The 24,024-nt window shown below is 38.9% G+C and overlaps 1 protein-coding gene across 6 annotated transcripts in view; it reads right to left on the bottom strand.

Moving 5' to 3' along the window:
- LOC309495746 (protein dachsous-like) overlaps positions 1-24,024 on the bottom strand; it is a 126,943-nt gene that overhangs the window by 64,843 nt on the left and 38,076 nt on the right. For 4 of the 6 annotated variants that reach the window (XM_082165576.1, XM_082165577.1, XM_082165579.1 and 1 more), the window contains exon 1: positions 6,057-6,226. The exons of 1 other annotated variant lie outside the window; for it this stretch is intronic. In XM_082165576.1, coding sequence (XP_082021702.1) covers positions 6,057-6,132 — 76 coding nt within the window. In that variant the 5' untranslated portion in view covers positions 6,133-6,226. Of the gene's footprint in view, positions 1-6,056; positions 6,227-24,024 lie in introns of those variants that run through there. One more of the 6 variants, XM_082165582.1, reaches the window with a different exon arrangement.

Genomic DNA, 24,024 nt, shown 5'->3' with positions numbered 1-24,024 from the left:
GAATCGCCTTCTCAGCTGCCATAGTTGCAACTCTTGCGTCATCAGAACAGTGTGTTCAACGCATCACCGTTTCTGTTTAAAAAACGTTGTGCAACGTTTTGTCGGGGCTGAACACAGCCCAGGATTTGCTTTCAACTCACCCTGAAATAACTTGCTCATTCTGCATTGGCTCAGATAGGAAGTATAAGGCGTCCATACAAATTGGTACTGTAAAATTTCGTTAGACCATTATGTATCAAGCCACCGTGATGCAAGTGACTGCAAGAGAGCTATAAGTCTATATAATGTTCTGGCACTGAAATATGGCTTATTCATGATGTTATATTGTTGCTAAGGTGTTCTAAATGGTTGCTAGGGTGTGGTTCGCTGTGTGGACAGTGGACCAGTACAGCGCATGGTACAGCGGCAAAACTCTGCTCAATGCCGCTGGCAACAACGCCTTCGCTTAGGGGTGTGTCTGTAGTGAGTGTGTTTAATGTATGTTTATTTAATCACATGTGCAATATAATCATCACAGATGCACGCGATTACTTTTGGAAATAGGCAAGCTTTGTTTCCAAATGCCCCAAAGATATCCTGTCAATTTGATCAACTTTTGTAAACGCAGCCAGTATAATCACAATGAACACATCCAAACTGAAATTTTTAACATAAATATGCCACCTTTATTTATTTATCGCTTTTTACAATACAGATTGTTTCAAAGCAGCTTTATAGTGATGACAGGAAAATAATGCAACATAAATATAACAACTGCAAAGCGTCCAATTTGTAAACAAAAGGATCTACGCACTAAATGCAGCATATATTCCAGGCACAACCTGTATATTTCCAAATGCTCAAGACAAACTTCACTGCCTGAACAACACAGCGATTGGCTGCTGCCCGCGTTGTTCGCTTGATATTTGCATAAAGTCGAGAACTGCCCAAACTTTTGACGCTCTCAACGCTTTCTCTGGTCCACTGTGTCAATCCCACAATGCACTGCGCGAGAGTGAAGCTCAACTTCCATAGGAATGAATTGAAAACGCTCGCTCGCACCAGTAGACATGCACCGTTAATCAGCTGCGCTGTGCAACTCATAGAATAGTGAATGATCATAATTTGTGTAAACTGTATGTTTATGCTGATTCACTGATCCTGATGGAAATTTAAAGAAGCATTAAACTTCATCAATTTTGGAAACAGAGTGTTCTAACCACGCAAACAGCACTTCAGCTTAATACGAACAAAGCACCCTTAATAGTATAGTAGTTCATTTCAGGGGTGCAAATGAATCTGTTCCCACCCTGAGCAAATCGTGATTGGTTGGAGCAAGATAATGTTATGATTGGTCAGCGCAAGGTAGCTGTTATCTGATTGGCTTGAGTAGATGGTGGGTGGAGTCCACTTATTTGTGGATTTGTCTGCATATCTTGACCATAGACTGGAAAAAAATATGGACGTAGTGTCCGTGACGTCACCCGTAGGTTTCTGAAGAGCATTTTTGAAGCCTAAAGTAAGCGGAGCAAGTGTGGTGAATAAACAGGTCACTTTGGTGTGTTGAGTCTGGGCTTAGGACCCCAGTAGTACGAATTGCTGTGAATAGGGTAAGTATCAGTGCAGTATAAACTCAGGTAAAGCTCATAGCACGATCATCGGATAACGTTAGCTGCATGCTATGCTATTATCTAAGCTAACTAAAAAACACACTAACAACGAGAAATTTTTAATTTCACAATCTATAGCTTCGGTTAAATACTAGTATATGAAACGTATAATTTAAAATACATTAAATACATTAATGACTCGTTATAACGTAGTACAAATGTCTTCTATAATAAAATGATTTTGTATGATTTGTAACCAGGCACTAAATTTGTGAAAAAATTGGTGTGTTCGACATCGGCTGGATGTAACCGATCGGCGAGAGTAGCCGCGTGCAGGCGGGGAGGAGCTGCAAACGGAGACGTGAAGTCGGACACTTTCTGGTTCCCGTAGTGACCGCTCACGTGGTGTTTGCATACTTTACCACAGCTGCAGTGAAATAAATGCAATATTTGCCAAATAATACACAGATGTTTCAGAGACATTTTCATTCAATACTTTATGTACTGCTTCATACAGCGTCTGTTTGAACAAGAATAAAGTTCAACATAAGCTACTATCAATGAAGTGGAGTCTACGTTTTTTAAGCAGTTATAATTTGATAAACATGACACAATATAACATGACAACGACATGAAAAGAGTGTTCACTGTTATAATAAACTGATTTGAGAGCTTTAGAGGAACTAAAGGTGTTCGAATAAACACGAAACACACGTGATCGTGTTCATGCGGTGAATCCGGCCAATCGTGGAACAGCTGTGTCGTCATCAGCCCACGTGCAGCCCAGTGCAGCCGCTCTTGAGAAGCTGCGCTGGCTGAGTTCTCCGGCTACTCTCGAAATGCTCTCGCAGTACTTTGATGGCATACGTCGCAGTCACGTGGCGTCGGCGCTGTATCAAGTCGGACAAAATTTCTAACCGGCATGCACTGCTTTAAGTCAGCCGCCGATCGGTCTGCGCAGAGCTGCATGAAGTCGAACAAGCCTATTGTAGTGCCTGGTTACCCATAAAACGTGCTTTGAACCAATCGGATTGCTTGGGTCCTAAGCCCGGAATCATCACACCAAAGTGACCGGATTATTCACAGGGGGGCAGGGTTTCATATTATTTTGAAGTTTCCCCGGGCGCCGCCAGCCCGCCACTGGCTAGCGGACCCCCACCTGCTGTTAGCATCCCATTGACTCCCATTCATTTTGGCGTCACTTTGACAGCGAATAACTTTACATCTGAGGCGTTTAAAGACTCCATTTGTCCATTATTTATTTCTAAAGAAACACGAAAATGTATAAAAGGCTCCATTACCTTGTAGCTTACGTTATGGCCCCGTAGAAGCAATTTTTGTAAAAATCCAATGGGGTCGCTGTGTCCAGTTTATATACTGTCTATGATTATTCACTACACCGGCCGTCGCCATCTTGGCCTTGCGTCACTCCCGGATAACAGAAAATAGGCAAAGAGTGAGTGGAGCTGAGGAGACTGGCTTTCTGAAATCACCTAGCTCGACGTGATCGAGTTAGCTCAGGCTGAGGAGGTAATGCTATAATAACGTTATGCTACTGACAGTACCAAGTCTGCGACTGCACAGGGCCTCGCGCTAAAGTGACAGTTGATGATGTAAAGCCAATTAAAATAAAAGTTCCTATTTTTGCCCTTCGAAATATTATAATAGTTAAAGGGTAACTAAACCCTAAACCAACTTTTTTTAGTTAATGATCTGTAAGAATGGGGCTTTATTAGTGCTGTTCATTGATTCAAGTAGTTTTTTTGACATTTGTGTTTAAAGTGTTTTAATTTGACAAAATATGGTGTAAAAACGTCTGAGTGCTGCCCTCTTCAGGTTGAACAGTGGCTACTGCAGTTGAATTTTCCTATTGGAAGTTGTGGTACCCTCTGACGTCAGAGAGTACCAGCTAACCACGCCCTTGCCTGCAGAGAGATACGTCACAGATGCACGCCCCCTCTCCACTGGGCTCTGCCTACTTTTCCAGCATTTTTCAAATATTGCCAGTGGGTGGAGTCAGGCTCTGACCAGGGGTTTAGTTACCCTTTAAAAGACATGGCTACAAGTGAGACTGTGTATCGTGATTCTGTACTATTCTGCTAGTTGAAAATGTATTATGCAGTAACTTAATATTATACTCTTAGAGTGTGACAGTGATTTATGTGCATAACGTTACATGTCAGTCACTCTTTTTTATAGTCTATGGTCCGTCAGCGCGGCATATCGCTCGTCAAGTTCGTAGAGAGCTTATTCAGTCCATTTTAAATTCTGATTTTGCCCGCCTCTCAAATGGGTTAAACCATAGATATATTGCCTATGAAGTTCAAGTAAATGCGCTAGAAAATCCGCGTTCATTCAAGGATGTGCACTTATAGCATGGACGGAGAAAGCGCCGACACCTGCAGGATTTCATCTGACGGTACATAAGCATATTATAATCTATCTGTTCCGTGAGAGCAGAACGAACGAGCCTTTATTGACGTTTTTAAATCTGAAAACTCCAAAAAGCAACGAAATTGTCAGACATCCATTAGTACATGTTCACAGAGGAAAACAACTGAAATACAGCGCTGGTTGTTCTCTCGAACGATACTCGACGACAACGACGGAATCCTAAGCCATGGGCGAAGTAATGGGTGTATTAAATTGTATGAAATAATCCCGGAAAAAGCACAAAACACTGCAGAGATGGCAAGTTCAGCAGCTAAAATTTTCTGAGGTGAAGTGACGGCTAGTAACAGCAGACAAACGGCTAGCATTGACATCAGCGGCAATCTACCTGTCACTCAAGTGGCCACACCCTTAATTATGCAGAACTTTAAATATTAATCTACTAAACGGATGAGTTATAAAATAATTCACCCCCCTCACAGTTGTTATGAAGGGCAAAATTAGCTGTATAGACCAAAGCCACATACAGACACCAGGCTGTAAACCATGCGGGAAGGAAGTCGACCGGAAGTTGAAGCCGGCCGCGTGCCACCATCTTGTAGCAGAACTTCACCTGCTGTTAGCATCCCATTGACTCCCATTCATTTTGGCGTCACTTTGACAGCGAATAACTTTACATCTGAGGCGTTTGAAGACTCCATTTGTCCATTATTTATTTCTAAAGAAACACGACAATGTATAAAATGCTCCATTACCTTGTAGCTTACGTTATGGCCCCGTAAAAACAGTTTTTGTAAAAGTAGGCTAACGATTGCGTCATAACCACGCGACTCTCTGTCGCACAGTAGAGAGATTACCGTATGGACAGGAGGAGAAGCTCGCGGGCAATCGGGGAGACGTGGAGGCAAAATGACAAAATAATTAATCAGAATACCTAGCAAAAGTTTCTCCTGCTCCTAGCTCATGGACACCTCCTACTCACACTCTCCGTCTCTGCAAGATTCGGAAGAGAATGATTCAGATTTCTCATGCCACAGCCACTAGAAGACAGACAGGTTGCTCACGTCACATCTATGTCGTCAAGCTCAGTTTGAGTCTGCGCGTCAGGAACGGAAGTCCTAAAAAATCGCTGAAAATGGGCTTCACTTGTCTCAATTGAGTTCCAATGAGATGACTCTGTCCATTTCTTATACTGTCTATGCTGTAAACACGTGTTTTTCTGCTGAAAAATTTGGCATTTTAACATGGGGGAGATACAGATTTGACTCACTTGTGCAGCCAGCCTCAAGCGGCCAGTCAATGAATTGCAGTTTAACTCACTTCCGTGTTGGTTTCAAGAGAGAGACGGGGAGGTTGCCGCTTGGTCTTGACTCTAGACCAGTCTTGACACTAGAAATATTTCAAAATCCTCAAATGCACGGAAAGGGATTCACAAATGAATGCCAGGAAGAGTTGTGTTTGTGAAATAAAATCATATTTGTTATTATGTTTTTCTTTTTTTTATTGGCATATCTCATTTTATATATTTGTGAATTTAGTTATTTTTGTGAAACTCCTAACGTTTATTTGTGGATATCATTCTATTTACTTGCGAATATGTTTAATGTTTGTGGATCTCTTTACATTTATTTGTGGATCATAATCTATTGGCGAAATAAAGCAACAATTCTATCTCAATATTCAACTGATTTTCTCAAATCTTCTCCTTACATATTTTTTTTTGCCATTATGACAGCTGTTCAGATAATGCAAGTTGTTCAGAGAGTAAGCTAAGTTAATGAACAGTGTGTACACTTAATAGAAAACATAAATGATGTAAACAAATCAACATTATCCTGAAAAGCATTTTACTTCATTAGAAGACCTTTGTCCTGTAAAACATGTTTTTAAACAACATTATGTACCATAGATAGATAGATAGATAGATAGATAGATAGATAGATAGATATTCAAAATCTGGATGTACATTGTCACATTTCTTTTTTGGTAAATAACAGAGTCATGTAAACAAAGTTCCAGTTCTGCCTACCATCTACACATTTCAACTTCAGCTGGTTACAAATAAATCTGACTTACCAATAGCACTCCTTGCACTGTGGACATGAAAACAAGCTAAAATAAATAAAAGACAGGACAAATCCATCTTTTCCATAATTCATTGTCAACAATGCTGTCTGTATTATGAAGCCTTTGAGGAAAGAGAATGAATATTCCTGTAATCTCTGAGCTGTTCCTTATTGTGTACCATAAACAGTTATTCTCTGGTGTAAGCAAGTATCAAAGGTGCTTCATTGAGACTGCAGGAGTGATGTGGGAGGGATTTTCTGGAAAGAAGTTGATGTTACAAGTTTATTTAAGGATATTTGAGATGTCTTGAACTCAGATTTTGTTACTGATCTTGTTTTGAGTTTGTACAACCACACCTTCTCATGCAATAGTTTACATAGACCAATACAACAGTGAAAGCTAACATCCCAAATCAGAGTGTAACCAACAATTACTGTATTTCAAAACAATTAACTGCAGTTTTAAATATATTTTACTTTTCTTAGTTTATACCTTACCAATACCAGGAGTCTTCACCCTTTTTCATGTCATGGACCCTTTGATTGAGCAAGGAATCCTATATTGTATAGCTAACATGGAGTGTTGCATTTTAGTCTTGTATTTTTAATACATATTTAAAAAAAAAAAAAAATCTCAAAAGACTAGCCTTAAACTTAAATATGGCTTCTGTAAAGATACATGACAACAATGAATATTTCACACTCTGCATTGCTGGATAACTGGTAAAGTTTTTATTTATTTTCCCGTGCTCCTATTGACAACACAATCAACATGTCAAATATTAACTTATCACTGCATGAAAATGATCAGAACCAACTATAAATTTATAACACCAACATCAGCGAACAAATCAAAGGTTACACTGGACGATAAACAGGGATTATATCTTATCTTGATGGTTTTATATAACAAACTATTTGAAAGTGAAACATTAATGTTACACCAATACGGTTTACTTTAGCAATCCACACAAATAGACTTGTGCTGGTGTTGGTTTCTTATGATTTACCACACGACTGTGGAGGCACATGACATGCAGCTTGTTGAGAAGTTTGCTATTATTTTTCTTTTATGCATGTATAGCATGTTCAACTGGCAGAAAATAAAATATATTAAAAACAAATATTCCTTAGCATTTTTTCATTTAATAATTTGGCAGATCTGCTTTTTGGTTCATTTAAATTTATTGTGAATTTTAAAATGTGCTGTTTAACAAATGCATTATCTCCATTCTTTTGCTTTAGACAGGCTACAGTCTGACTCAGCTATATTTTGGGCTTTATGTGAATGTGTGTTTTACCTGATAAATAAACTCTTAAAAAAATAGCCTACTCTTTTCGCTTCATTCCCTTGTTCTGTTTCCAGTCTCATTTACTTTCTCTTTTCCATTGCCATGTATGCATGATTTATGCATGATTTTGTGTTTGTGATTTAGTTTAAACTTTTGTGCACATTTCACATGCGTATTGATTCTGTTGATTCACTGATTGTACCTTTAATGGCGCGATGCAGCTACATGCTGAGAAAGAGTTATTTTTCTGTGGCCAGGAAAAATTTCCTTTTGACAGGATATTTGACAGATGATCAATACTGAGGGTTTGCTGGACAAACAGATTCATTGATTGTAATATCAATGCAACTGAGCCAAGTTGATTCTACTAACTGATCCAAATATTTAATTAATTATAACAAGTGAAGATGTGGCTCTGGTTCTGCTGGTGTTCAGTGTGTCAGGCTTACAAATCCACCTCAAAAGACCATTTATTACTCCACTTACAGCCCAATCTCCAACTCCAGACCAACCTTAATCTCAGACCTCATCCCACCTGCAGGAAAACAGATTCAACAAATACTAAATTATGAATTGCTAAAGGAATCTTATGTTACTATTTTCCCCTGAGGTTCACATATTATGTTACTAAAGTTGACTGTTTTGAGTTCTCTCAGGCATAGGTTGGGTTGTTTCATTACAATTGTTATAAAATAAATAAATAAAAGTTATTTAAAAAAAATTATAATCATACCTGCTTTATATGGGCTTTATCGTTCTTTCATAATCTGTAACATTATTCAGTTGCTGCCTGGTATTGCTACTGCACTCTGCATGGTAAACTACATACCGAACAAAGTGGGGGGTGGGGGGGGGGGGAGACATTTAAATGAACGTTATCTCTCAATTGACAAAGTCAGATTTGTGGTGATCTTAAAACTAAACAGCTGTCCTGCTCGCGACTGAATGTGATCCCAACATTCCCCTCAGGAAATACTGATTGTAAAAGCAGATTCTTAGCGTTTTCCTGTTGCTAAAATTGATTAAACGTCTAAACAGTTTGTGCTTATTGAATTTAATATATAATTTAATATTCCACATGGTCCAGATGTGGGCCGGATCTGGGCAAATGTTGATATCTGGGTATGCAAAGCAGCCCTTCGGCGCACTCAGTGTCCAAATTGACTCGCTCGCTTTCATTCACTCATTCAAGTGTACTATATTAGTGAAGTAATGTAGGGAAAAGTGAAGGAGAAATAAAAAATTGCATACTTTAGATGAACTACATTTGAATTTGGACTTATTTCGCGACCGTTAAAAAGTATGTTAGTATGAATGTGTGTTGTGTAAAAGTGGCATAAATATACAGTAAGCTGTATCTACAGTAAAGAGTGAGATAGTGAGCAACTCTAAAAACGTGTATTTGTGACAGATTGAAAATGAACATGTACATTTAAATGCATAAGTCTGTGTACACTGTGATATATAATTATATATAATAATATATAAATATATTCACTATTTACAATACGTAGAAAAGTCTATAAAATATAAATATGTTACTTTATAGTTATACTTAGTTAATCTGTGATCAGTTTATGGGCACGATAAGTTGGACGATCGATTGTTCTGGTCTGCGTCAACACTAGGGGGAGAGCTCGCGGGTTTTTTCCACTCTACATAAAGCTTCCAGTGGAGAAACTGCGCGAGTTTTGTGTGTATTAATCTTCTCCCCCTTTTCAGGTATTAAGTGTGATTATTAGTTTAAAATACTTTAATAGGATTAATAATATGTTTGAGAGTATAGAGACGCAATTATTATATCGATTGTGTGTCCGAAATGTTTAAAATGTGTAGTTTAGAAATGCGCGAGCTCAGGACTCCTTTGTGCGCGTTGGGAATAGCGTTATGGGCCTTCACACTATGGCAAGCCAAGAGGCTCAGAAATACGCCATAGATGAATCGCGTTTAAAGCCAAACGCCGTAAAATACGGCGTTTTAAACCGTATTGGACGCCGTAAAATACGCCGTTGTAATTACAAACGCCGTAAAAGACGCGCGAAATACGTCAATGACGCCGTATTTGACGGCGTTTTAGTGTGCATGGAAAGCGCCGCTTTTTACGCCGTTCATCTCGCCATATGACGCCGTAAAAAACGCCGTTTTGGTTGCACAGAGCGCGCGCTATTTTACGGCGTTTTGCTTATAGTATAATGAGACACGCCCACTGATTTCCACAGCCAGTAAGTTTGAACTGTTCTCTCCCAATCAATGATGAACTGAGTCAGACCAGACGAATTCAGCACGGATCATTTGTGGTAATCCAATTCGAATTCTTATGCTCGTATATGAGGAGTTATTAAACAAGGAAAAGAATCCAGGTCGTATTGGCTTAACTCGGCACATTTCCATCTAAGTGCTGAATAACAACATATTGATATAACCCATAGAATGCCCTATGAATTTGTGTGTTTTAAATAGGCCTATTTGAAAAAAATAAATAAGACGAATGTATTTTTTGCTATTTCTAAAAAATGTGGCAGATTTGTTGGTAGGTATATAAGCTTCTCCTTCCAGAATTAAATAGTGTTCCGATTTTTGTAGGCTAATTAAATTCGTGTTTTATTCATATTATATTCATTAATAAAAATAACATAGCCTAGTTATTTCTTTCCCACATTTGAGTCATTATTCTTAAAAGAAATGTAAATTATGCTTGCAACAATAGCTGTAGGTTAATTGGCCTGGATGAGTGTGATTGGCCTAATATTGTGTCCCAGACCGGCATTAAATAATTCGTGAATATTTGTAAAAATTCGTGGCTTGAAAGAGTTGTAAAATTGACAGTTCTGTCGATGTTTTGCCCAGGCAGGGTTAGTTAAGTAAAACTAAAACTATTAAAAACTTTGAAATGCTAATCGAAATAAACCTGAAATAAAGGAAAATATAACTATTAGTTGAAAAACTTAAACTAAACGGAAATGAGAAATGTTTTTTTTTTTTTTTATCAACAAACTGAATTCATTTCGGGTTTTTTTTGCTTCCACCTTCAACCGACGCGATCTTCCATTCATTAACCGACAAGATTATGTTAAATTAAAATTAAATTAAATTAGAATGAACAAGTGACTGTGACCCATTAAAAATAGGCCTACCAAAAATATTTTTTTTGTTTTAGCCTGCATGTAAAATAGCAGCAACAGAATAGGGGGATTCATCATCGTATTCACCTGTAGTGCTTCTGTGAACGGAGAAAAAACAGGATAACATCCATAACTCTATACTCTATCCATAATTCTGATACAATGTCTGAACAATCCGGCGACTCAAAACGGGGGTTGGAGGTAACGAAAAAAAATAAATAAAATTTACACTGCCTACGTAGCTTCTCTGCAGGGGCGGCGCCAGAGAATTTTTAACGCATGTGCTGAGGGGGTGCTAGATCATTGACAGGGGGAGCTGCGCAAAACTTGGCCACTAAATATTTAATAATCAGTTATTTTAATGATCACAATTAAAGTTTTATTAAATTGAACAAGCGCAACATTCAGCACAATCAAATAAAGATGTAGGCTATTATTAATAATAATGTTATATCAACATAATATCTCGTTATTTCGACATAATATGTGAAATATCTCGAAATAACGAGATATTATGTCGATACTACTGCTGTGTCCACCATGGTCTCCACATTCTTGATCAGCGGAAACGATTTTTGCTTGTTTGGGATCTGACTGGCCAGCGTATTTAAAAAATTTAAGCAAACTTTGCTGTTTTTTTGACATTTTTTTCCCTGAAACGATCGAGGCAAACAGCAATCTCAACTAGCACAACAAGCGGGCAAGTCATGTGTCACCCATGTTCACATGTTCCGGCTCAAATTTTAAAATGTGAAAATCCTATTCATTTTGCTTTATTGATTTGAATGATCTTTAATATTTTCTTTAATTTCAGTTTATTATTTAGCTTGGATTAATATTAATAATTAACATAAAATTAATAATTCCTTGGAAGCATACGAATTGGATTACCACAAATGATCCGTGCTGAATTCGTCTGGTCTGACTCAGTTCATCATTGATTGGGAGAGAACAGTTCAAACTTACTGGCTGTGGAAATCAGTGGGCGTGTCTCATTATACTATAAGCAAAACGCCGTAAATAGCGCGCGCTCTGTGCAACCAAAACGGCGTTTTTTACGGCGTCATATGGCGAGATGAACGGCGTAAAAAGCGGCGCTTTCCATGCACACTAAAACGCCGTCAAATACGGCGTCATTGACGTATTTCGCGTGTCTTTTACGGCGTTTGTAATTACAACGGCGTATTTTACGGCGTCCAATACGGTTTAAAACGCCGTATTTTACGGCGTTTGGCTTTAAACGCGATTCATCTATGGCGTATTTCTGAGCCTCTTGGCTTGCCATATCACACAGGACGCGGTATGCGCGGCGCTGCGCTATAAAACCCATTCATCTCAATGGCTTGCGCCGCGCAAGGACGTTTTGTTGCTGCGTCGACCAAAGCGCAAGCGCAGCGGTGCGCATCATTGGCGAGCTCGCGCTCACGCCGCGGTCAAAGTTCAAAATAGTTCAACTTTTGCCGCTGCGCTCTGTGACGATTACCACCCAGCTAACAAAAATATGTCCTAAGAACGTTGTGGGAACGTTGACTTGAAACGTTTTAAAAATGTTGAAATGTCCAGTTTGCATAACGTTGCTGGAATGGTATCTTAATGTTAGAAAAACATTGCTGGAACGTTAGCATAATGTTGCTGGAACGTTATCTTAAGGTTAGCATAACGTTGCCGGAATGTTAGCATAACGTTGCTGGAACATTGTCTTAAGGTTTGCATAACGTTGCTGGAACGTTATCTTAAGGTTAGCATAATGTTGCCGGAACGTTAGCACAACATTGCTGGAACATTATCTTAAGGTTTGCATAACGTTGCTGGAACGTTATCTTAAGGTTAGCAAAACGTTGCTGGAATGTTAGCACAACATTGCTGGAACATTATCTTAAGGTTTGCATAACGTTGCTGGAACGTTATCTTAAGGTTAGCATAACGTTGCTGGAACGTTATCTTAAGGTTAGCATAACGTTGCTGGAACGTTAGCACAACATTGCTGGAACATTCTTAAGGTTAGCATAACGTTCATGGAATGTTATCTTAAGGTTAGCATAACGTTCATGGAACGTTATCTTAAGGTTTGCATAATGTTCATGGAACATTATCTTAAGGTTTGCATAATGTTGCCGGAACATTATCTTAAGGTTAGCATAACGTTGCTGGAACATTAGCACAACATTGCTGGAACATTCTTAAGGTTAGCATTACGTTCATGGAATGTTATCTTAAGGTTAGCATAACGTTCATGGAACGTTATCTTAAGGTTAGCATAACGTTCATGCAACGTTACCTTAATGTTAGCATAACGTTCATGCAATGCAGGGTTCCCACACCTTGGTTAACTTCAAATTCAAGGACTTTCCAGGTCCAATACCCTCAAATTCAAGGACTTAATGTGGGGACACATTTGTTGTGTCCAACAACAAACGATGAGGTATCATGGTTGTTTCATGCGCGCGTGAACGTCATGGCAACGTACAACACAAAGTACCTCATGCGGGAAACACTTAACGTAACCAGGGTTTTTCCTGGCCCGTAAGAAAATGTTGTACATTTTAAAGATAAATTCATTAATCTGGTGCACTTTGAGTCACCCAAATCCACTGTTAAAAATAAATAATCCACCCGCAAAACCGCCCATATTCTTTGATTTAGATATCTGCATCTGATCATCACATTACAATTATTCAAATTAGTGTTAAGCATGATAATATGGTAACATATCACACTATTTATTTTAAATAAAAAGTTCTTCTTTTGGCAAAATTACATAATTCCTTAATAGCCTAAACAGAGGCTTTACTCCCTTCAAACTTAAGTTGTCAATGTTTCATTACATCACTGTTTGAAAACACTAATTTTTTTGTACCTTTATAAAGGGCATTTTTCCCCTAATTTTATTATGTATGCTCCATCTTTCATTCAAATTCTTAAATTTGATCAATATATTCAATTAAAATAAGACACTAGGCTGTTACCAATCAAATTAAATAATTTACATTGAAAAATTATAACTGTATTAAATTAGATTATTTTAAATATTTTTGAATATACAAATAAGGAATGTTGAAAAGAATGATACTTCAAGAATGAAACTAAACTGCCAGTAGGAGGCGGCAGGCGACCGTCTTAATGAGCGAGTCATTGAGTCATTCATTCAAACGATTCGTTTAAACGGCTGATTTATTCAGAATGAGGCAGTTTAAGAATGGGTTATTGAATCTTTGACTCAACCGATTCGTTCAAAACGCTGAACTATTTTCGCTGCTGAAACAGAACAAAAACAGTCTAAAATGTAAGTTACTTAATTTTAACTATTTGTTCATTGAACTGTTATGAAACCAGTCTCGGTTTCAATCTTGATGGCATTCAGGAAAACAGCTCACTGGTCGCGTGTAGCCTAGGCTATATATTGTTTCTTAACTATAATATGTTATAAATAACAGCGCGAGCCTCAACAACAGCACAACATTGTTACCGTCAGTACATTAGGTAGGCCTATATTATTATCAACTATAGGCTATCAATCACCACTTACATTAAATGAAATAAAACAGAATCATCCTCACGTTTTCGGTGATTCTCTAGTTATTTTTTATTGTCGAGAGCCGGAGGCGGCACGAAATTTGACGGAGCTTCATAATTCTCTATGCAGGAAAAACCCTGATAACATAACGCGTAAATGCGCTTAACTAGTGTAAATCAAGCAAGCTAGTATGCATAGGCCATGGAGTGTTGGCGAAATAACACATTAGGGCAGTGGTTTTCAAACCCTGGGTCGCGACCCTTGGGTGGGTCGCGAGACTTAAAAAATGGGTCGCCAGGATGATTTAAGGAAAATATAATTAAATTAAAAAACAAAATTTGTTTTCATAAAATCATAGTCTATAGGCCTATATAAAAGAAACACGCGAAATATGGCTATTTAAACAACTGAGTTTGGTCCATTTCTGTGAGGCGCGGCACCTAACAAACAAGTTGACGGAAAGAAAACCGAGACGGCACGCGATGTTCCCGGACGCGGACGCGCGAGCATCGATATAGGCTCCGTCCTGCTCCTCCGTGGTATCGCGGTTGCGGCACAGGCGATGAAACGTCAGAAACAACAACAGGTGACTACGTTCACACTGCAGGGCTTAATGGTCAATTCCGATTTTTTGAAAAAATTCGATTTTTTTGCAAGGCCGTTCACATTTCCAATTAAATGCGACCTTTTGTGATCTCCTGTGTGAACGTGAAATGACCCAGAAGTGACCCGCATGCGCAGAAGAGTACTCAACGGTCAACGACGTCACTTGTTGTTTGCGGAAGTAGCTAAACTTTAACTGTGATTCTCTCACACACACACACACACACACGAGCGACAGCAGCCTCTGACCTATCTAATATCAGATTCAGCACAATTAAGTTAACATAACGTATAATGGCCGTGGGCTTTTTTTTTTTTTTTTTTTTTAATTAACGGGCTCCTCGAGGTCGACCCGTTCGGCAGATTTACCTCAGCTCGACGAATATGCAGTCCGTTTTCAAACCGACGACTACTTCAACGCAGGATTATGACGTTTTTCGCGTATCAATGACGTGCGGGTCGGATACATGCGACCTGGCCGTTCAGACTGAAGTCGCATTTGAAAAGATCGGATATGTATCGGATTTGGGACCACATACCCAAGTGGCCTGGGTCGCATTTGAAAAGATCGGATCTGTGTCGTTCAGACTGTCATGAAAAGATCAGATACAGGTCGCATAGGGGCAAAAAAATCGGAATTGGGTCGTTTCAGCCTGCAGTGTGAACGTAGCCTAAGCTATCGTTATATGATCCCGCTCTTATTGCAAATGCTTTTAAACCATTCATGCGCGACAAGACAAAAGAGAACGCGCTGTCAGTAAATGTCCTCCTGACACACACACACACACATACACACGACCCATAGATAGACGCGCGCCAGTATGGCAAGCCAAGAGGCTCAGAAATACGCCATAGATTAATCGCGTTTAAAGCCAAACGCCGTCAAATACGGCGTTTTAAACCGTATTGGACGCCGTAAAATACGCCGTTTTAATTACAAACGCCGTAAAAGACGCGCGAAATACGTCAATGACGCCGTATTTGACGGCGTTTTAGTGTGCATGGAAAGCGCCGCTTTTTACGCCGTTCATCTCGCCATATGACGCCGTAAAAAACGCCGTTTTGGTTGCACAGAGCGCGCGCTATTTTACGGCGTTTTGCTTATAGTATAATGAGACACGCCCGCTGATTTCCACAGCCAGTAAGTTTGAACTGTTCTCTCCCAATCAATGATGAACTGAGTCAGACCAGACGAATTCAGCACAGATCATTTGTGGTAATCCAATTCGTATGCTCCCAAGGAATTATTAATTTTATGTATTAAAATAATCCAAGCTAAATAATAAACTGAAATTAAAGAAAATATTAAAGAACATTCAAATCAATAAAGCAAAATGAATAGGATTTTCACATTTCGAAAGTATCCTCACCAGTGGTATCACAGTGTGGTATGGCAATACCACCCTGGCTGAGAGGAAATCACTGCAACGGGTCATTAAGACTGCTGAGAGGGTTATCGGCTCTAACCTCCCCTCCATGGACACCATATACACCCAGCGTTGTAAAAGAAAAGCACAGAGCATCCTTAAGGACAAACACCACCCAGGTTATGCTTTGTTTAAATGGGTGGACACAGGCTATAACCTGAGACATCGTAGGCCTGTGAGCATTAGCACCCACAAGGCCCGTCTGTTCAAAAGTTTTTTCCCAGCCACTGTCAGGCTAGTGGCACAGGACATTAAGGAGGGAAAAAAGTATCCTATTCCATGTTTTTAATTATTGTAATGATCAGTGTAATAGTAATTTATCCTATTAAGAGTTTTATTTTTTGAATGCACAACATTATTATTATTTATTATAATGTGTATTTATCTAAACTAGAAAGGTTATTTATACATCTGTTCTGTATCTCTTTCGTATTCCTTTCTGTCTAGTCGCTCTTTGTTCTACCTCATGATGTGTATGTGTATGTATGTATATATGTGTATGGTGTGCGTGTGTGTATGCACATATATGTGTACATGTATATATGGAAGTATGTGTACGTAGATGTATGTATGTATGTAAGCTATGTGTGGGTGTATGCATATATTTTATTTTTTATACATTATTTTTAATTTAGAACTTGACTTTGAGAAACGCATAAGAATTCCAATGTACCTGTACTGAAACGTACCTGTGCAAATGGCAATAAACTTTAAACTAAACTAAACTAAACTAAACTAACGATCATGCAATGCAGGGTTCCCACACCTTGGTTAACTTCAAATTCAAGGACCTTTCAAGGACTTTCCAGGTCCAATACCCTCAAATTCAAGGACTTAATGTGGGGACACATTTGTTGTGAGACACATAAGAAATGGCGCTCCCCTGTGTGCGACATAGCGTAGCTCTCCGAGTCAAGTTTTATTTGAATTTTGTATTGGTAGTGTCGTTATTGTCCTTTCATGTGAGGTATGTCAGAGCTCATATTAAGTATGATCGAGTGACTCTGTTACAACTAAGAGAACTGAACAACAGAGGTAATTTTGACACAAACGCTCTCAACTCCTTCCCGGAACTACATCTCCACGCTGGAGTGACGCTAGGCCGGGCCACAATAGCGGGATTTCCTGGCACCGGGAGACCGACACGGAAGCGCGGTAGGCGAGGAGGAGGGGGACGAAGACTCCGCCGACTGGTTAGCAAAGGCCGGCTAACTCTTCCGATCATACTTTTCGCCAATGTTCAGTCCTTAGTAAATAAGATGGACGATCTTCTTTGTCGGATGGCTACGAAGAGGTACATTAAGGACTGTTCTGTTTTATGTTTCTGTGAAACATGGCTTGGAGAGAGGACCCCTGATGAAGCCATAACACCGGCAGGCTACAATGTTTACAGAGCTGACCGCAGCGAAACGGAATGCGGTAAAACTCGCGGGGGTGGAACGGCTATCCTTGTCAAACAATCCTGGAGCACCGACAACACGGTAATATCACAGTCATGTTCTGAAAATGTGGAGTATATTACTGTGAAATGTAGGCCATTTTATTTGCCTAGAGAACTGCAGTGCGTTATATTAAGCACAGTGTATATTCATCCCGCGGCTAACGAGTATAATGCACTTAAAGAACTGCACGATATGATTAGTAGGCACGAAAACTCATATCCACATGCTGCTATGGTGGTTTTAGGAGATTTTAATCATTGCGATCTCCGAAAAACTGTTCCCAAATTTTATCAGTTTGTTAATTTTCACACTAGAGGAAACAGGACTTTGGATAAATGCTACAGTAACATTAAAAGTGCCTATACTGCTGTCTCCAAGCCACATTTTGGGAAATGTGATCATCTTGCAATTCTACTTCAGCCCATTTACATCAAGAGGCTTAAAGCAGACCCAGACACAGTTAGAACTGTGAATATGTGGACAGATTCCGCTTTGGAGGAACTGCAGGGCTGTTTGGAGGCTACAGATATGAACACTTTTAGAGAAGCCTCAGAAAACATCCACGAATATACAGACACTGTTAGCAGCTATATTGAATGGTGTACCTCCATCTGCATCCCTTCTAGAACTATTAGAGTTCTCCCCAATCAGAAGCCCTGGTTTAATGCGGATGTGCGCATCAAAATTAAAAACCGCAGTATAGCCTTTAAGTCAGGAGACATCATGGAGTATAAGCATGCCAGATATGAGCTCCAAAAATCCATCAGGGCCGCCAAAATGGCATATACCCAGAGACTCGAGAACTGTTACAGAGAAAATAACAGCAGAAGGATGTGGCAAGGAATACATTCAGTCACCAATTACAGGAGAGTAGCAAATAAAACTGTGATCCAAGACTCCTCTCTACTGGATAATCTCAATACGTTTTATGCGAGATTTGACCAAAATAATGGAGACATACCCTTGAAAGCTCCCCATAACTCAGAGGAGACTGCATTGCAGGTGACACACTCACAGGTCCTTAAAGCTCTGAGAAAGGTGAACCCCCGTAAGGCTGTAGGACCCGATGGTGTGGCTCCGAGAGTCCTTAAAGTCTGTGCTGAACAGCTGGCGGAGGTGTACACGGATATTTTTAATACTTCTCTCCTCCAAGAAACAGTTCCACGTATTTTTAAGTCCTCTATTATAGTGCCGGTTCCGAAAAAAACAAACACAACTGCAATGAATGATTTTAGACCAGTGGCGCTTACTTCGGTCGCTATGAAGTGCATGGAGAAGCTGGTCCTACAGCATATTAACTCTGTGGTTCCAGAAACAGCAGACCCTCTTCAGTTTGCCTACCGCTCGAACAGGTCAGTGGATGATGCGGTGGCACTGGCACTTCACTATATTCTGCAGCACCTAGACACTCCCAATACATATGTACGAGTATTGTTTCTGGACTACAGCTCCGCTTTTAACACGATCCGGCCGACGAAGCTGACCGGCAAGCTGATAGACCTGGGAGTACCAACTACCACTTGTAATTGGATAACAGACTTCCTCACAGATAGGCCACAGGTGGTGAGGATGGGAAAGAAGGTCTCAGCTGAGCTCACAGTAAGTACAGGAGCCCCACAGGGATGCTGTCTCAGCCCTATACTTTTTTCATTATATACATATGACTGTGCCACCAACTCGGATAATAACAATATCGTCATTAAATATGCAGACGACACTACTATTCTTGGCCTCATCAAAGGCGGCAATGAATCATCATATAGGGACATGGTTCACAGAGTCACTGTCTATGGGGAGGACAATGATCTTGTTCTCAATATAGACAAAACAAAGGAACTCCATCTGGACTTTAGGAAGAGTGCTTCCCCCCTACAGCCTCTAGCCATCAAGGGGATTGAGGTGGAACGAACTGACAGCTATAAGTTCTTGGGACTTCATATCTCCGAGAATCTTAGCTGGGCTAAAAACACTGTTGCAACAGTGAAAAGAGCTCAGCAGAGGCTGCACTTCGTTAGGGTATTGAAGAAGGCCGGACTTAAAAGCCAACCTCTAACCCATGTTTATAAAGGCCTTGTCGAAAGTATCCTCACCAGTGGTATCACAGTGTGGTATGGCAATACCACCCTGGCTGAGAGGAAATCACTGCAACGGGTCATTAAGACTGCTGAGAGGGTTATCGGCTCTAACCTCCCCTCCATGGACACCATATACACCCAGCGTTGTAAAAGAAAAGCACAGAGCATCCTTAAGGACAAACACCACCCAGCTTATGCTTTGTTTAAATGGGTGGACACAGGCTATAACCTGAGACATCGTAGGCCTGTGAGCATTAGCACCCACAAGGCCCGTCTGTTCAAAAGTTTTTTCCCAGCCACTGTCAGGCTAGTGGCACAGGACATTAAGGAGGGAAAAAAGTATCCTATTCCATGTTTTTAATTATTGTAATGATCAGTGTAATAGTAATTTATCCTATTAAGAGTTTTATTTTTTGAATGCACAACATTATTATTATTTATTATAATGTGTATTTATCTAAACTAGAAAGGTTATTTATACATCTGTTCTGTATCTCTTTCGTATTCCTTTCTGTCTAGTCGCTCTTTGTTCTACCTCATGATGTGTATGTGTATGTATGTATATATGTGTATGGTGTGCGTGTGTGTATGCACATATATGTGTACATGTATATATGGAAGTATGTGTACGTAGATGTATGTATGTATGTAAGCTATGTGTGGGTGTATGCATATATTTTATTTTTTATACATTATTTTTAATTTAGAACTTGACTTTGAGAAACGCATAAGAATTCCAATGTACCTGTACTGAAACGTACCTGTGCAAATGGCAATAAACTTTAAACTAAACTAACGTTCATGCAATGCAGGGTTCCCACACCTTGGTTAACTTCAAATTCAAGGACCTTTCAAGGACTTTCCAGGTCCAATACCCTCAAATTCAAGGACTTAATGTGGGGACACATTTGTTGTGTCCAACAACAAACGATGAGGTATCATGGTTGTTTCATGCGCGCGTGAACGTCATGGCAACGTACAACACAAAGTACCTCATGCGGGAAACACTTAACGTAACCAGGGTTTTTCCTGGCCCGTAAGAAAATGTTGTACATTTTAAAGATAAATTCATTAATCTGGTGCACTTTGAGTCACCCAAATCCACTGTTAAAAATAAATAATCCACCCGCAAAACCGCCCATATTCTTTGATTTAGATATCTGCATCTGATCATCACATTACAATTATTCAAATTAGTGTTAAGCATGATAATATGGTAACATATCACACTATTTATTTTAAATAAAAAGTTCTTCTTTTGGCAAAATTACATAATTCCTTAATAGCCTAAACAGAGGCTTTACTCCCTTCAAACTTAAGTTGTCAATGTTTCATTACATCACTGTTTGAAAACACTAATTTTTTTGTACCTTTATAAAGGGCATTTTTCCCCTAATTTTATTATGTATGCTCCATCTTTCATTCAAATTCTTAAATTTGATCAATATATTCAATTAAAATAAGACACTAGGCTGTTACCAATCAAATTAAATAATTTACATTGAAAAATTATAACTGTATTAAATTAGATTATTTTAAATATTTTTGAATATACAAATAAGGAATGTTGAAAAGAATGATACTTCAAGAATGAAACTAAACTGCCAGTAGGAGGCGGCAGGCGACCGTCTTAATGAGCGAGTCATTGAGTCATTCATTCAAACGATTCGTTTAAACGGCTGATTTATTCAGAATGAGGCAGTTTAAGAATGGGTTATTGAATCTTTGACTCAACCGATTCGTTCAAAACGCTGAACTATTTTCGCTGCTGAAACAGAACAAAAACAGTCTAAAATGTAAGTTACTTAATTTTAACTATTTGTTCATTGAACTGTTATGAAACCAGTCTCGGTTTCAATCTTGATGGCATTCAGGAAAACAGCTCACTGGTCGCGTGTAGCCTAGGCTATATATTGTTTCTTAACTATAATATGTTATAAATAACAGCGCGAGCCTCAACAACAGCACAACATTGTTACCGTCAGTACATTAGGTAGGCCTATATTATTATCAACTATAGGCTATCAATCACCACTTACATTAAATGAAATAAAACAGAATCATCCTCACGTTTTCGGTGATTCTCTAGTTATTTTTTATTGTCGAGAGCCGGAGGCGGCACGAAATTTGACGGAGCTTCATAATTCTCTATGCAGGAAAAACCCTGATAACATAACGCGTAAATGCGCTTAACTAGTGTAAATCAAGCAAGCTAGTATGCATAGGCCATGGAGTGTTGGCGAAATAACACATTTATAGGGGACCGGAGTGAATATGGAATTTTTTCCAGAAAACGTATTGCACAAAATAAATTCAAGCACTTTCAAGCACCTGTCTCTATGTATGTTTATTTTCAAAAACTTTCCAGGGCCTTGAACATTTTTTTTCAGATTCACAAACTTTCAACGATTTCAAGGACCCGTGGGAACCCTGGCAATGTTATCTTAAGGTTAGTATAACATTGCCGGAACATTGGCATAACGTTGCTGGAACATCATCTTAAGGTAAGCATAACATTCCTGCAATGTTCTTTCCCCCAAAATGTTATTAACAATACAACATTCAAAGAACATTAAAATGTCCACTTTCTTTCAAGTTAAAATGTTATTTTAAGGTTAGAAAAAAAATTCTGCAGAATTTGTCCAACTTTATTTGTTTATTAACACAACCATGTGAATTATAAGCGCACACTTTTACAGCACATCAAAAAGTAGAAAATTTCATATGATTATCATACATTTTAAACACTACATTATAGCTTAAAAAAACAACAACAAATATTTTCATATAAGCATTTAAATGTAATGAAAACGGTGTTTAAGGGTTAGTTCACCAAAAAATTCTGTCAGTAATCACTCACCCTCATGTTATTCCAACCCCGTAAGACTCTTCAGAACACAAATTAAGATATTTTTGATGAAATCTGAGCTCACTCCTCAATAGGCTTCTAGGCAATTTTATTCTGGCGAGTTTATCAAGTGACGACAATAATTTTTATGCACAAAAAAACAAAATAAAGACTTTATTCAACTATTCATTTTCTTCCGTATTGGCTTCTGAGTGACTTCACTAGTGCTGGGAGAAAAAATCGATTCACCTAGGTATCGTGTTGTTTTTTAAACGATCTTAAAATGGATTATTTTTTTATTACAGAATCGATATTAATTCAAATTAAATTGCTTTATTTTTGTCCGTGCTTAGAGACGAGGTTGACCGAAGTAAGTCACTTTCGTTCCAACAAAGGATGAAATGTGTTGTTAAATTTTGAGTGTCGAGTAACTTAATATCCCTTTCAAGTGGAAAAGCGACGTGAGATTGAATGCATTGATAAGCCATCACGCTACTCATATACTGGGAGAGATATAAGACAATAGAGCTGCACGATTCATCTTAAAAAAAAATTGATCTCGATTCAAACACCCACACGATCTGCTTCCATTTCGTCTGTCTATTAAACCCTTGACAAAATCATATCGCAACATTTAAAGCTGTGCTGACCCGGAGAGAGTCGTCATGAAACAGCTTCACAATCAGTCTTTTCAACCTCATAGTATCATTATTTCTGTGATACAATAGGCTAGTTCAAATTATCATAGAAGTACTAGGATAAAAGTTTAAATTTCAAATATAAACACTGATGTTTATGATAGCGATCAAGAAAGAGTAAAGCCCCAATCACACCTAACGCGTTTTTCCGGTTCGAAAACGCGAGGCGCACAGCACTGCCCCAATCACACAGAACGAGCAGTGAACTGCGTTTTTTGTTGCTAGGCAAACACAGAAACAGCTGTCCTGTCAGTCAAGTAAATGTCAAATCAGACTTTTATTAACTTTGTTTATTTTCTGTTAACATTGTGATAGTTACGATTCGTGAAGTCGTTAAGCTCCTGGTAACCCGCGAGAGCACCACAAGTTTATCCTCCATCATCGCACTCTCTGGCGTCCAAAACAACTGTAGCTTTCATCACTACAATGGAAGACCCGCCTCTCTATTCATTAAAATCAACTCCAAAAACTTGAGGCGCAGCCGGCGGTTAAACGCGAGGCACCTGGGGCGCATAAACACAAGTGACTGTTACAAAATGTATTTGTTATTGAATCATTTAATGTAGTACTAACTGTATGATGCTTCTGAAATAAGTCAGAAAGATGTGATGAATTGTTTTTGTAAATATGACTCATCTTACACATCATGTAGCCTATACAGTCTGTAAAAGTGTGATTTAACATTTTCTGATGGTCTAGTGTTAAAAATAAAATAAAAATCGCAATATCGAATCGCAATTCTTAAAAAAAAATCGTAATACCAGCAGTAGCACCCAAGTATCGTGATAGTATCGGATCGGGAGATAGTTGTATCCTCCCAGCCCTAGAGTTCACGAGAGCAGCGAGAACTGAGAAGATGACGCAGATGGGACTCGATGTAGTGCGGCACTTTTGTGAACTCACTCAGAGGCCCACACATAAGAAAATGAATAGTTGAATAAAGTTGTTATTTTTGCA

Source organism: Leuciscus leuciscus, assembly GCF_965113295.1.
Source record: "Leuciscus leuciscus genome assembly, chromosome: 3".
In the NCBI taxonomy this organism is placed as follows: domain Eukaryota; kingdom Metazoa; phylum Chordata; class Actinopteri; order Cypriniformes; family Leuciscidae; genus Leuciscus; species Leuciscus leuciscus.
The sequence above is the reverse complement of the archived record's forward strand: the minus strand, read 5'-3'. Positions and strand labels throughout refer to the sequence as shown.